The following is a 13,623-nucleotide window of genomic DNA, read 5'->3' as shown; positions in this document are numbered from 1 at the left end:
ATAAAGGGCTGTTGGTGCAGATTTGTGATGCAGTTAGATCTTCCAGCATCCTGAAGTTCCTAATGGTGAGGAGGATCAGGTGGTCCAAAAATTTTCTGTTTCAGCCAACAGTCAGCCAGTTTTCTTCTTCCAGGTTCAAATCCTGCTCACATTTGTAGTGGTTGAGATGTGATACTGGATGTGGCTAATGGCCTGTGTGACATAAATGACTGCTCGCTTTTTGAGTGGTACTTACAGGTGCTGTCTCTGCGAGCTGCATTAGCATCCCTGCAGGTTGATTCATATGTATGAAAATGTCACACATAAGGGAGCACTTTCCTGCTGGTGGCTTGAGAATTGCTATACATGAGGAATAAGAAGCCAGGAGAGTTTTTATTTGCTAATATAGGAACCCTACCAATTTATGAAAGTAGCTGCAATGCACAAACTCCACCCGAACTATGTTGGAGATGGGGGTAGATGTTCCTCTGGCTGTGGGTAAAGTGTAGTGGCTGAGAAGACCTAAGGGGAGAGCCCAAGGATATACTAAGAAATGGCTGGGCTGGTGTGTGTGGCGAAGACCTGCAAACACAACTGTGCTTCTGAAGTGACAGATCAATTGTTTTGATAGTTTGAATACCAAAAGATGTTTTTAATTATTCTCTGAACATTAAAGGTAAATTGTGACCTCCTGCTTTCACATGCAGGAAAAATCCAGTCAGGGAATTTGAATGTTTTCCTAAAAACAATTCAGTTAGATGTATTCTGGGATTTTAAACATGAGGTTATTAATGCCAGCACTGAATAATGACAAATCCCAACGGCCTTGAAGGTGTTGTTCTTATCTGTTTTGCGACGTATGGGCTTAAAAAAGACTAAGCCTGTTTAGCTTGAGGAAACTGTAGTGACAACTTTTTTCAGTGGTTCAATAGACTGTAATGGGCATGAAAACCCTTCTGAGCTTGTGGGTTATTGGTCCAGCTGGGTAGAACTTATCAGTGGGGAGGAGCAGTTAAATCCATTGTGTTGCCTTACCTGACGCTCATGTTCTGATCCGACAACACGGGCGAAAAATCCTTACTGTTTCTCGGAAGGATAAGGAGAAAATGTTGAGCCAACAGTAGAATGGCTAATGTATGTAAAATAACCAAGTTTTGTGTTACGTAATACCATCCTTCAAAATGAAATATAGAATCAACCTTTGTTGAAGATTTGCAACGTGGTCAATGCAAAAGTGCCTTTGTACCCTGTGCGTATAAAAGTATTTATTTATTTGGTCATTCGTTGAGGTAGACAGCTCTGACACAGACTCGCTGTTATTTTTTTTAAATGTTATTTTTCATTTAAAAATATAGATTTTTGGATAGTCTGAGCTCAGTTTTCATTGTGAGCGTATTTTTTCTTAATGATCGATCATTTAGGTAATGTGAACGTGGGTTCTGAATGAGTTACCCTGGTAGGTAAGTTCTCTGACCTGAAGAAGGGAGGTTATAAATTGGATGAATTGTTCTCCTGACTAGAGAAGCCTCTTGGATGCAAAGGGCCATATACAAAACGCAGCCACAAGCCAGCTTTGTTTTTAGCATGCAGAATCAGTGTAATTGGGTGGACCTTAACAAGGTACCTACCTTGGGCAAGTGGGTTGATTTTGGTTGAAGTTTTAGTTCATTCCATAGAAAACGAAAGTGTCGGAGTCACTGAAGCAGAATGCCCTCCTCCTGAAAATGGAGTGATTTACATTTAGCATCTGTTTTGGGCTGAGAGTGGGAATTGGCTTTGTAATTTCTTCTGTCATGCCACTGTCAGAAAATTAAGCTGTTTACGCTAGACTATGGAAGGTTAATGGCTGTTCTAGCAAAGGTCAAGTGGTCATTTTAAAGGGAGGCTGTGCTGGATAATCGAAAATGGCAGAAGGATAAGGCATAAAATCTTAACTGACTGCTCATCCTACCTTTTTTTCCTGTCATGTAGAAACCTGTCTTTGCTCTGATCAGGAGAGCTTGGAAGACCTGCGTTAATGTGAATTGCTATTCCAGAAAAACACCGTAAAGATAGTAACTAATTTTATGAGCTTCATGGCAATGGGAACATTCTTAGAAGGAACAAAGTTTAGCTTGGAGGGCTTTCTTAGTCTGGATGAACAGGGCCCTGGCTTTCCTCAGGTGGGAGGCTGGTGGCAAGCGATGATGGTCAACTGTTTGGTGTCCCCTTCCAGATACACTGAAGAAGGTGTTACAGCTGCTGGTTGGTGCCAGCCCTCATCTTGTATCTGCCAGGGGGTCTCCCTCGCTGATTAAAGGAAGAGCAATGTAACTGCTGTCCTTTGTGAGCAGCTACTACTCTGCGCAATAAAATACAGGCCAAGTTCATCCTTGATATAAGCTAGTTGAAATCCCTTTGAACCAGCGGAGTTGCGTCCCAGATGCCAGATGGACATGCGGTCTGAGATCTTTTCCCCAAGCATTGCACGGTACTGAGCCTGTCCTTTACTTAATTCCTGGTGTTAAATTAAGGCTCCAGAGTTTCTGATGACTTGACTTTTTGTTGCAGCCATATGGACATCTATATAGGCACAGAAATAATAAAATGTGGTTTCTTTGTATTTAACTGCCAACATTTTCATTTCATTGGAACTTTATCACTTTCATTTCCAGACGCTACTATAAAGAAACCGATGGCCTGAAACTTGATGTTGGAGCATATATGAAGGCATTAGAGGTATTTTATAGCTTGCATTATGCTTACTCGCTCTGTGCACCTTGTTAAAAGAGTAACTAGTATAAATATGGGTCATCTTCTGTAATTACTCACCTTGGTGGAGGAAGTTTCCACAGATTGAAACTCATTTGCTGCATTCTAAAGACGGGTGGATTGATTTGTTTTCTGGCTTCGTTCATTTTTTTAATTTTATTTGAAATGTGAACTTTTACCATTGTGGTACCTTTATTGGAAGTGAGGCCCTTGAAAGAAGGAGTCAGAAAAGAAAATCACGGAATATTGTCTGCAAGATACCCAAGAAAAATCTGAAGGTCCGTTTTATGTTTGGTGTAGCATTGTTGACACAGCCCTTGCCCTTAACAGTTTACAGCAAAAGGCCCTTATTCAGCAAGATACTTAAGTGCAGTCCTGTTTTTAAGCCTGATTAAGTCTGTGCAGAACTGGAACCCAATAGGTAAGCCAACCTAAGGGTGAGAGAAGGAGAGAATCATTATTCTCCCTTTTATAGGCTTGCAGAGAGATTAAAAAAAATACATAATAAAGCAAAGTAGGGTAGTATGCAAGCACAGAAGATAGTGGATATAATGTGTGCTTGCAGCACATTCATTTGTATCTGTGGAAGTTTTGGGGAGAGTTTTTGCCTACCAGGTAAGTTGAGACTTCTAGGAATAATCTAGAAACACCTTTTTCAGCATAGTACTGATATCTAGTTGCAGGAAAACAAAACTTTTCAAATCTGGCTGGTCACTTGAATCATTAAAAATATGCCAGGTGGTTGAAGTAACCCTCTACATCTTTTAAGCCCTCCAGTACTTTTGATCATATCTTATGAAGGATGTTTGCTATTTCTTTAAGAGCGATGCTCTTACAAAAATGAGCGATACTGGGACTGAGTCTGAAGTCAGCTCTCATGATGGAGGGTGTAATGGGTTTGTAACTTGGCATGTTGCAGGAGGACTTTCTCTCCTGCCAGAGACCATTAAACATTTCTGTTATCCAAATTCTCCCATATTCACCTTCATGTGCTAATCCATTGTATTATTTAAGAGCAAAAATCAATAATCACATACCTTTTATACAATTGACTGGAGTTATGGAGTTCAAGAAATCCTTTTCTGATCAGCCTTTTTTGTGTCCCCTTCTCTCTTCTTTTTTCCAGTATGCTTGTGACATTCAAGCTGAGGTAGTGGGGAAACCAGCAAAAATGTTTTTTGAGACAGCCTTAGCAGAAATGGGAATTCCACCACAGCAGGTAAGGTTTGATGTTGTGACCACTGGCTGTGCCATGTAGTTATGCCCACTGATGCCTTTGATGCCTTTTTTTTTTTTTTTTTTTTTGATTTGCTGTCTTTCACAGAAAGTTATAAAAGAGGTTGAAGGGAATATGGCCGGGAGGAGATGGTAAACTTTGGGTGGATATACAAGTATTTTTTTCCAGAGCCAGTGTGTTCTATATGGTGCAAAGAAATATTTATATTCAGGATCTTCCTATGAATTACTTAATTAAAAAATTGAAAAAAAAAGAAGGAAAAATTGTTGAAAAAAATGTTTCAGAGGGAAAACCCCACCATGTTTACCCATTCTATCAACTAATGTGAAGTAGACAAAAGAGGACTGACAGCCAAGAGGGTAAATGGTAGCAAGTGAGGACCTGTTGAATTTCTTCTGCCCTGTGCGTACTTGTTACCCTCCTGAAAGGCATGGCATTATTTTCTCTGCTTTTTTGAAGGTTCTTTTTGACTGCCTGCTACTTCCCTTTTCATTCCTGTCTGTGTCTCTTTGCTCTGACTTGTGCCATCCATACCTCTACCCAATTTAGAGTCTTCCATCCATCCCTCCTTCCATTCTCTACTGTGGTTTCTCCTTCTACTTGTACTGTTGTGTTGTGCTTGCTTAGTCACCTTCCTCCCAAACCATGTAGTTCAAAAGAACATGCACTTCTGTTGTGAAATTCCTTTATTTGGAGGCTAAAGAAAACAATACAAAAGAATAAAAGTTAGTTTTCCTAAGGAATTATGGAAGATGTTGTGCCTCACAAGATGAGAGGTGCCCCAATGCCTGGCAGTCCGCTTGGTGACTGGAGGCTGCAGCATGGAATTGCAGCCAAAATGTTGTTTATTTCCTTTGGTGTCACACTGACTACCTTTTTTTAGTAAAAGAGAAAGGCAGAAGTAAAATATTTTCAAATTTAGGTGAACGGGAAGCACCAACTGACCCAAAAACTCCTCCCGTGTTATTGGATTCATCACGTTTTCCAGAAACACACTGAATGAGCGATGCTCCCTGCTTACTTAGTACAGCCCATTTTTTCCCCTCTCTGTAGTTGTGCCCAGATCCTTTTTATTGATTTGTTGTTATGTCATACAGGACATAAGGATGAGTATGAGACGACTCACAGGCAGCGGTGAATTACAACGTAATAATTCCATCAGGGGGTTTTGGTGACATTATAAACAACAGGAGTGAAGTTTGGGTGGCTTGTAGGTCCCGAGAGCCTGGAGATGAAATTATGGCCCTGTAATTCAGTATGTGCTTGGGTTTTACTTTATTATAGAGTGGGGAGATGGAAAAGACCTAGTAGGCCATCTAATCCATCTCTTTCCCTGTGCAGGAGTGTTCCCTCCTTCACGTTTATTAATGTTTTGTCCAGAGTAGTTTTCAGTGAGCCAAACAACTGGTCTTCCCTAAGTACCCTAGGGACAGCATTCACAGCCAAGTAAGTCTCGTGGACAGGCAGCTTTTTCTGAGATTCATCGGGGTGCTTCCCTTTTAAACTGCATCTCCTTATTTCTAGTTTTAGTCCAGGTAACAACCAAAACAACTGCTTGCCTTCCTGGATATTTTCTCCCTCCAATTACCTCCAGATTTGTTATCATTACAGTAGTTGTCTCTTACTAAAACTGTGTGTTTAGCTCTCAGCAGCTTCCCTTGTGATTTGGTCCCTCTGCACCCTAACGCTCTGCTGTGCTCTTTTCTGTACTCCCTGCAGTTTGTGATATCTTCCCTGTAACAAGATAGCTCAGCCTGAACATAATATCCCAGGTACAGTCATGGCAATCATTCAATCCATTCATCTAACCATTTGAGACACCACCAAAAATCCATTTGAGACACACGATGGCATTTGAGGAAAAAGTAGCTGGAAAAAAGAACAAAGAAAAAAAAAAACACACAGAGCTCATCCCTTGGATACTGTTTGTCTAAATCAGATGCATGAGGGTTTGTGTTTCCTTTCTGCTTACAGCAGAAAAGATTGGTGCACAGGAGTAGGAGGGAAGAGGGTTTTTTTGGGTTTTTTATCCTTGTGGCCCTGCCTAGTGGCATTGCTTGCCCTGTTCCATAGACAGGGTGGTGCGGTTGTCCTCAGACGCTGTTTTGCCCAGCTTGCGGTGTGCTGAGACCCTGTCAGCCCCTGGCACCACGGGAGGGTATCACTACAGGGATGTGACAGGGCACCAGAACTCTTGTCTCAAAAATTTTGCTCCAGGGAACAAAATTTGATATCATACATCACCAAGCTGGCAAAAATGGTCCCATAGGGCCAGCCTCGGCGAGTGGTTTCCAGCGACTTCAGGAGGATTTGTTTTGGGTACGGAAAAGCAGTAATAGTCCCCAGCAGAGACTACCATTTATTCACTGTCTGCTATTTGCCAGATATTCATAGTGCCGCTAGTGACTTACTTTATATTTTGACACAGATTTTTTTCCATAGTTTCTAGTGTTAAATGCCATCAATTTGTTGTAGTCACATGTCTAGTCTGTAGGTGTAATTTTTTATGATCAGAGAGATTCGAGATGAAGGGACTATGTGCCTAACCAAGGAGGAGCACAGTAGATACCACTGCGTAACGGCAGCAGTCACTCCGTGTTTTCGACGATGGAAAAAATAGTCCATGCTGCTGGAGTTAAAATCTGGATCATGATGTACATCTGTAGGAGGAACAAATTACAGCAGAGCAAAATACCTTAATTCTGACATATTTTCCTAACTTTTGAGTGCTTGACCTTGCAACTTTAATGTTCTTTTTGAGGAGGATTTGTAGGTTGGTTTAGTTTGTCATACATAATAATAAAAACTCAGTCTATGCAATGAGTTCCTTAGTAATGCACTGTATTGTGTTTTAATCTGTCTCCTGAATGAGCCATACTTCTCTGCATTTGTAATGACAAGGACTGGTTTTACTTGTCTTTACTTTTATAAAATGTTTGCCAATAATTTATTCCACCTGTGGAATGCATTTAATCCATACCATCATTAAACCATTTTAGATGAGCTGTGCTTTTGAAAACATATTACACTTTTCTTTCACCTGACTTTTAATGAAAGAATAGCTTTTTAATAAAGCTGTCTCACCACAGTAATTCTAGACAGTGGCAAATCTTAAATTTCTCAAGCTGCTTTAATCAATAAAGTTATCACCAGTCGTTTCCCTTGATAACTGCTACTTACTGAGACCCTGACTTTGCCTTCTGCTGCTGAGATGTTTTCAACCTGCACTTAGAATAGGAGGAACTCCCCAAAGTCCAATTTTCATTTTAACCTTTCCTCAATGGCCTAGAAATAACAGATTGCCGGTATTACTTTAATATATTGGAAATTTAAACCTCTTAGAGGTAACCAGACCTATCTTGTGATTCAGTAATATGACAAAGAATAACACATCTTAAAGGTTACTGAAATGCCTAATTCATATGTTTTAAGGCAGCTGTAACAGTGGGTGATTTTTACAGCTTTACAATAAAACCTAAGTAATGTTAAGGTTCCGGTAGTTTTATATAATCATAAAAAGTTCTCTCTGTAGCAAATTGTCCTGCTTTAATGGGAGTTATGGCAGGTCATACTGGAGTGCATAAATTACTGGTAGTTAACCAATTCCCATTTCTGCCACCTGCAAAGCTCAGGTGGGAGTTAGTGGCGCGTGAGAGCAGAGGGAGGTCACCCGGGAGTGGCACGGAGGACCTGCCGCCGTGCTGGCATCCCCTCCTTGCTCACTGGCCACAACGGGGAAAGGTTTTCCATCTCAGAAAGAAGAGTGAAGTGGCCGAGTGAAGTTTTCAAGCTTCGAGTCCTGCTGAAAGCTTATTGAAACCTGGCTGGCCCTGCGGCCTTTGGAAATCTGCCCTGGAGGTTTAATGTATTTCTTTGTCTCACCTGCCTCGTTGTACGATTTCTCCCAGGTCAGAGGCCGCATGCGATGCCCTTTGTGTGTTTGGTGTTTGCACAGCTAGTAGTTCCAAGATAGAAACATAATTAACAGTAATACGGGATCCTGAAGCCTAGGAGATTACCGGTTGGGCCAAGGAAAATAGGGAGAAAAGTAAATGCATTGTATTTCTTGTGTAAAGGAGTTAATACATTAATCAAGATTTTCTGTATAAGCTTTATTTCCTTATGTTCCTGGCACATTTAGCTTGATTAAGCTTATTAAGCCTACAGCAAAAACCTGCTTTGGCATAAATACATTTGACTCTAGAAACGTTCACTGGGTTAAATATTCCATTGAAGTCTGCACACTTTCTTCTGTGCATCTCTTCATTTGCATCCTCCATAGATTTCAGCCTCCAAAGTACCGTACGAGCTTGTCCTAGTGAACACTGCCTTGCAACACGAGCATGACTGGGTAATACAGAATATTGTTGACTTTCTGCCTCGTTCATTTTCTTACTCCGTATTTCCTTTTCCGATCAAACATTTTTCTGTGATTTTGGTGAAGGCTAAAACTCTTTGTTTGCAGACAAAAAATACCTAAGGTTCCCATTCACACTCTACCAGCATCTCTGAAGGTTTATTAGTGTTGGCTGCTTCTACGGGAAGAGGAGTCAGCCTCCACCTCCACTCAGCTCTGGGTCCGTGGCCCAGACACCACCAGGAAGATTGCTGACCATGACAGTGATTTCTGTGCCACAGATGTTTGTCCAGTGCGGATTACATTGTGCCTTCCCACCCCCAAAATTCTTTGAGGTCGTGTTCCTCTCCTCCGTTCTCACTGCCGATCTGGGTTGAGTTTGACGGGGACTCTCCAAGAGCAGTGGCTTCACTCAGCTTCGGCACACGTGTGCTTTATTTACTGCATGTGTACAACCACACGCACCATCTCTCACCAGCTATACGGTTTAGGAAAATATAAATTATGCCCATTTTAATTCTTTGATGATTTGTCTTAAAACCAGAGAGGCTGTCTCACTGCATTCTGCCCTTTTTAGTAAATTTTTAACCGATCTAAAAAAAGTAACTTCTGCAGAATAATTGAACAGATTAATGGTGTGATCCCTGTGTAAAATGTGAACACGAACGGGGATCTTTTAATTCTTGCTTTCAGTGGGTATGTGACCTTTCAGTTTTATATCTTTCTCTCTCTTCTTACCATATTGCAGTCAGAGAGGAAGTTAAACCCAGGTTTGACAGGTAGAGTTTTTTTATTTCCCTTGACAGTGCACCTTTTGACCTCTATCTTCTTGCCAATGATTTTTTAAATCCTAAATGATTTGGGAATAATTGCTCCTCCTTTAGTGATTATTGCCCTTCACTGATAGTAAATCTGCGAAATCCCCGGGGGCTGGAGTACATTTTTGTATGCGTATGCCACAAGCTGGCCTGGACAGGCATCGCTGCTCATCTGCAGCTGCACTTGCAGAACTGCCGGGCGTCTTGCAGGAAAACTTGCCTGGATGGGGTAAAATACTGCCCCGGCAAGCAAATGAGTGCGTGGTGCCCTGCTTTGCCCTTTGCTATTTTCAGAGGAACTTCATTTTGGGGGTTTTGAGAACCTAGGACTGAAATTGTCTTTGCTTCAGGAATCTCATCCTGAACTTCTGGGTTCAGGCTGAGCAAGGGTGCGCAGCTGGCGCAGGGCAGGTCCCCTTCTGGGGTCCTCCCTGTGGACTTTCTGGGGTCCCCCCCGCCACCATTCCCTGTCCCCCTCGGGGAGGTGTTCCAAGGAATTTTATAAGAAGAGGGGATTATAAACTGTTAAAGCCAGTGGTTGAGAATGATTAAATATCTTAAAGCAGCTTGGGGGGAAATTGGTAATGGTGGTTGGCTGGGAGTGGCGTTGCCAGGTTCTTTGCAGCTCTGCATCTAACAGTGGGATTATTCCGTTTTCTTCATCTGTGCATATATGCTTTGTTTACTAATTACTTAAAATTAACCCATCATTTTCTCCCCATTTCATGCTGGATTGCTTGTTTGGAGGAGTGGTAAGGAAAGGTGAACTATCTACTGGGGAAAGCATCTTATTAGGAACACACACGTTTCCATGAGCGGAGTGGATAAGGAAAATGGTCCAATAACAAAAGGATGAAAAAGACTGAGCCCTCCATCGTCTGGTGGCTTTGAAGCGGTTTGTGAGCAGAGGGCTGGAAAGGCAGAGCTACCTGTCCCAAAGCCTGCTGCTGCTCCTTCCCTATGTGCATGTGTTCCCCAGCTCCCACCCCTTTGCCACAAGCCCTTGTGTCTCTGTGCTCCTTGAAGGAGCTCTCAAAGCCTGGCCGCAGCGGTGACTCTTCTAGGCAGAATGAAGCAAGGGTGGGCGTATATAAACTGTTATATAAACTTATATATAACTGTTGCAAAATGAACTACTTCATCGTGGAACCAGACAAATGAGCCTTGACTTGAGGGGGCATCCTATTGCGTCCCATCACCTGAGGGATGATGATCATCCCTCATGTGAATGGTATTTTAAAACAACACAGAAGATAGACCGGGTTGGTAACTAGTATATGTAATCTTGCACACCGCACATGATGCGTTACTCAGAAGAGGATTTAATTTTTATCAGCTGATGTTGTTCCAGATACACGTGTTCGTAGCTCAGTTTGGTTCATGAATGCTTTCAGAAAATCTTCTGTTCAGCTGGGGTTTTAGGTATATCCTGATATTTCCTTTACGTGCTATGCAGTAAGTAGGAGAAGATTCTGCTGTAATTAGATGATTAATAAAAATAGCTCTGGAGCTTTAGTATTTTTAGACTTCTTCAGTATGTGTGATGTAGTCCTGCCCAGCAGTCTGCTTACAGAGCGGGAACTGAAGCGTGGGTGACACAGAAGATGAACTGGCTCTCAGATGGTTGCACGCTGTGTAAAAAAGAGGTGCTTCCAAGTGAAAGCAAAGGAAGAAGAGGATTTTATATTAGGCAGAGCTGGTAACTGGAATGGCGCCTGCAACACAGTCTTTCTGTATGTTTTTGTCCTTAAAGCTGCAGCCAGCTGTATGAAAAGACTCAGCATTCCGTTTAGATTGCTGCTTCTGGAGAAGCCGATCCCTGCTTCTGCTGCGTGCATCTCGTTCCCATGACCTCTCTGACAAGGGCCTATTTATCACTTCTCTGCAGATGGAAAAATGCTGGGTTGGCTTTCTGTGCGTGCCCAGCGGAGTGCCCCTCGGTGCTGCTCTCGGTCACCCAGCCGCCATCTAAGGCAGCCCTGGTCCCCGTTGGAATCGTGCCTTTTAGCCTCCCAAGCCCCGTACGTGGGACCAGGACCCGTCATGACAGACCCTAGAAAAAGCTCAAACCACACAAAATAGAAGGGCAATTTCTTTAGTAAGAAAATAAACACTTTGCGTAGTGACTCCGTGTATCCGATGTGCAGGTATGAAAATAATCAAAAGTACTTGGAAGGAATGGGAGTTCAGACAGGAATTTCTAGATTTGCAAGGTGCCCTTGTGAAAGCCTGGCAGTTACATTTATGAAGCAGGAGGCTAAGACAACAAGATGAAGATCAAGTGGCTAAAGACAACTAATTCATCTATTTTAAGTAAAATTCAACTCCCATACAGAAGGTGCAAAAACACACTTTAAAATCAGATAGAAAAACTAGATTACATGTTTTCAAAGCTGGTGTGTTTCCCCAGTTTTAGGTGCTGCCTCTGTTCTCTTCAGAGTAATCCAGAATGCCGTTGGAAGGCTGAAAGCTGATTTTTTGCTTATAAATTGAAGATCATTGTTTTGTGTATATGCTGATTTTTGCTGAAAGTATAAAATGACCCCCCCCAACCATTTTTAAATTCAAAGAATAAAATAAATGTAATAATTGTTAATGCAGGTTGATAATAAGCACTTGAAAATTTGAAGATGGAGTCGTTAATGAGAAAGACCCCTTGGTTGATACGCTTCAATTTAATGAAGATCTTTAAGAAAGATAGGAACTCTGAAGTGAGCATGCATGCTACATGTTTTCATTAGACACTCAGACAGTCTTAGCACAGCCAGAAGATCTTTTCTCAGTTACATTTTTTGGTAATCTACTCAATTGAGTTTATTAGTATTTGCATAGACTTAAGCTGACCGTTAACGCAAACCATGCTAGGCCTGTACATATTGTATCACATTGTGCTAAAATAAATAAATTAGATTTTATGGTGATTTTCCAAATTTCTGTATCAACCTAAGCATGGGTTGGGATCAAGCTCTGCAAAGTTATACATCTCGGTGATCACAAGCTTAAGCTTTTGAATGGCTTTTGGAATACCAATTTTAAGGAAATGTTTAAAAAGTTAAGGTTAATTTAAACTGCTTGGAGCAGAACGTAAATGCGTCATTAGGAACAGAATAGGACTGACTTAATAAAATCCAACATTTTCTTTGAACTGTGCCAAATCACTTTGATTTTTGTGATTGATTACAAATTGTACAGATGTGTACTGCACTAGTACATTGCTTGAGGAGCTATAGCGTGAATTATATTCAAGGTAGGATGACTTCTAATCAATATGATGACAATATTATCTTGTTTAATTTGTCTGATGGCAGTATTAAACATCAAATCAAGCTGTTTGTTATGTCAAAGGAGTGTGACGTATGGCAGAAATAAAATTCACTTGACACCGGTTTTTCTGTATTTCATTGCTTTGACAGGCCATCATGATTGGAGATGATATTGTGAATGATGTAGGAGGTGCCCAGCGGTGCGGGATGAGAGCTCTGCAAGTGCGGACGGGGAAGTACAGGTCAGTGCACACCCTACACCCTGCACTCCATGGGGGCAATCTTGGAAAAAGGGGGAAGAAATGTAAGTAATGATTTTTGGGTTTACCCTTCTGCCAAATGACACTGTGCTCTAATTCCCTTACAACATGTTACTTTCTGAAAGAAAAGGAATTGCGGTTTGGAAGCTGGGACGCATTCAGAGTGAATGCGCGAGAGCGGATTTTTTCCATGCCTTTTCCAGATCTTTTCCTGTTGGTGGCACAAATTTGCCATCAAGGTACACTTCCACTTCTTGTCTGAACAAACACCTCCTTGTGCAGCAGTTAGGCTTGGGTGGATAATGACATTTTCATTTGCAAAATGCATTTTGGGAAAACACTGTGTGTATGAAAGTGGCAGGGAGGGGAAGACATGTTGTCTTTGATCATTTAAAGAAATATTTTCTGTTAAATTACTGCTCCAGTTTTTTCATCACAGTGCATAGAACTGGTGTGTTTCTTGGGTTTTGCTTATTTTATTTTTTTTTTCTGCTGCGTGAAAGTGTTGTATGCTTGATATAAGGCATGTCTGAAACTTCTAGCAGGGTTAAGATTATAAAATTAGACTGTCAACTCAGTGATCTCCGTGGGTCATATCTCACAGCTTTATGAGGGACTCCATATGTCTACTGTTTCCTCCAGACATGTATTCAGCACTGAGATGTCTGGAATGTGAGAGCTGTTTCCCATCTTACCAGAGTGCAGGCTTCTGCAGGCTCACTCACCTCTTGCAAATGACCCTTCAAGCCCTTCTCCATCCAGGTGTCTCCATGATCCTCTCCTTTCGTTGACCCAAGAGCCACCTCCCTGCAGGTGCTGCTAGGAGACCTGAGAGCAGTTATAAACAGGGCATGGTCCAGGGTTGACTGGTGGAAAACGAAGCCATCACCTGATGCTCAGGCCAGGTTAGGTTGGAGGTCAGCTCAAGGTGCCTCTCCAAATGCAGCGCAGACGTTGG

At 41.8% G+C, this 13,623-nt stretch overlaps 1 protein-coding gene across 1 annotated transcript in view; it reads left to right on the top strand.

The window, feature by feature from the left end:
• Window positions 1-13,623, top strand: part of LHPP (phospholysine phosphohistidine inorganic pyrophosphate phosphatase) — a 91,836-nt gene that overhangs the window by 16,344 nt on the left and 61,869 nt on the right. Inside the window, exons 4-6 of the mRNA XM_075717879.1 lie at window positions 2,634-2,697; window positions 3,857-3,949; window positions 12,556-12,647. Of these exons, the coding sequence (XP_075573994.1) occupies window positions 2,634-2,697; window positions 3,857-3,949; window positions 12,556-12,647 (249 nt within the window). The remainder of the gene's footprint in view (window positions 1-2,633; window positions 2,698-3,856; window positions 3,950-12,555; window positions 12,648-13,623) is intronic.

The sequence above is a fragment of the Pelecanus crispus genome, chromosome 10 (assembly GCF_030463565.1).
Source record: "Pelecanus crispus isolate bPelCri1 chromosome 10, bPelCri1.pri, whole genome shotgun sequence".
NCBI classification, from domain to species: Eukaryota; Metazoa; Chordata; class Aves; order Pelecaniformes; family Pelecanidae; genus Pelecanus; species Pelecanus crispus.
This window is presented reverse-complemented; position numbering and strand designations above follow the sequence as displayed.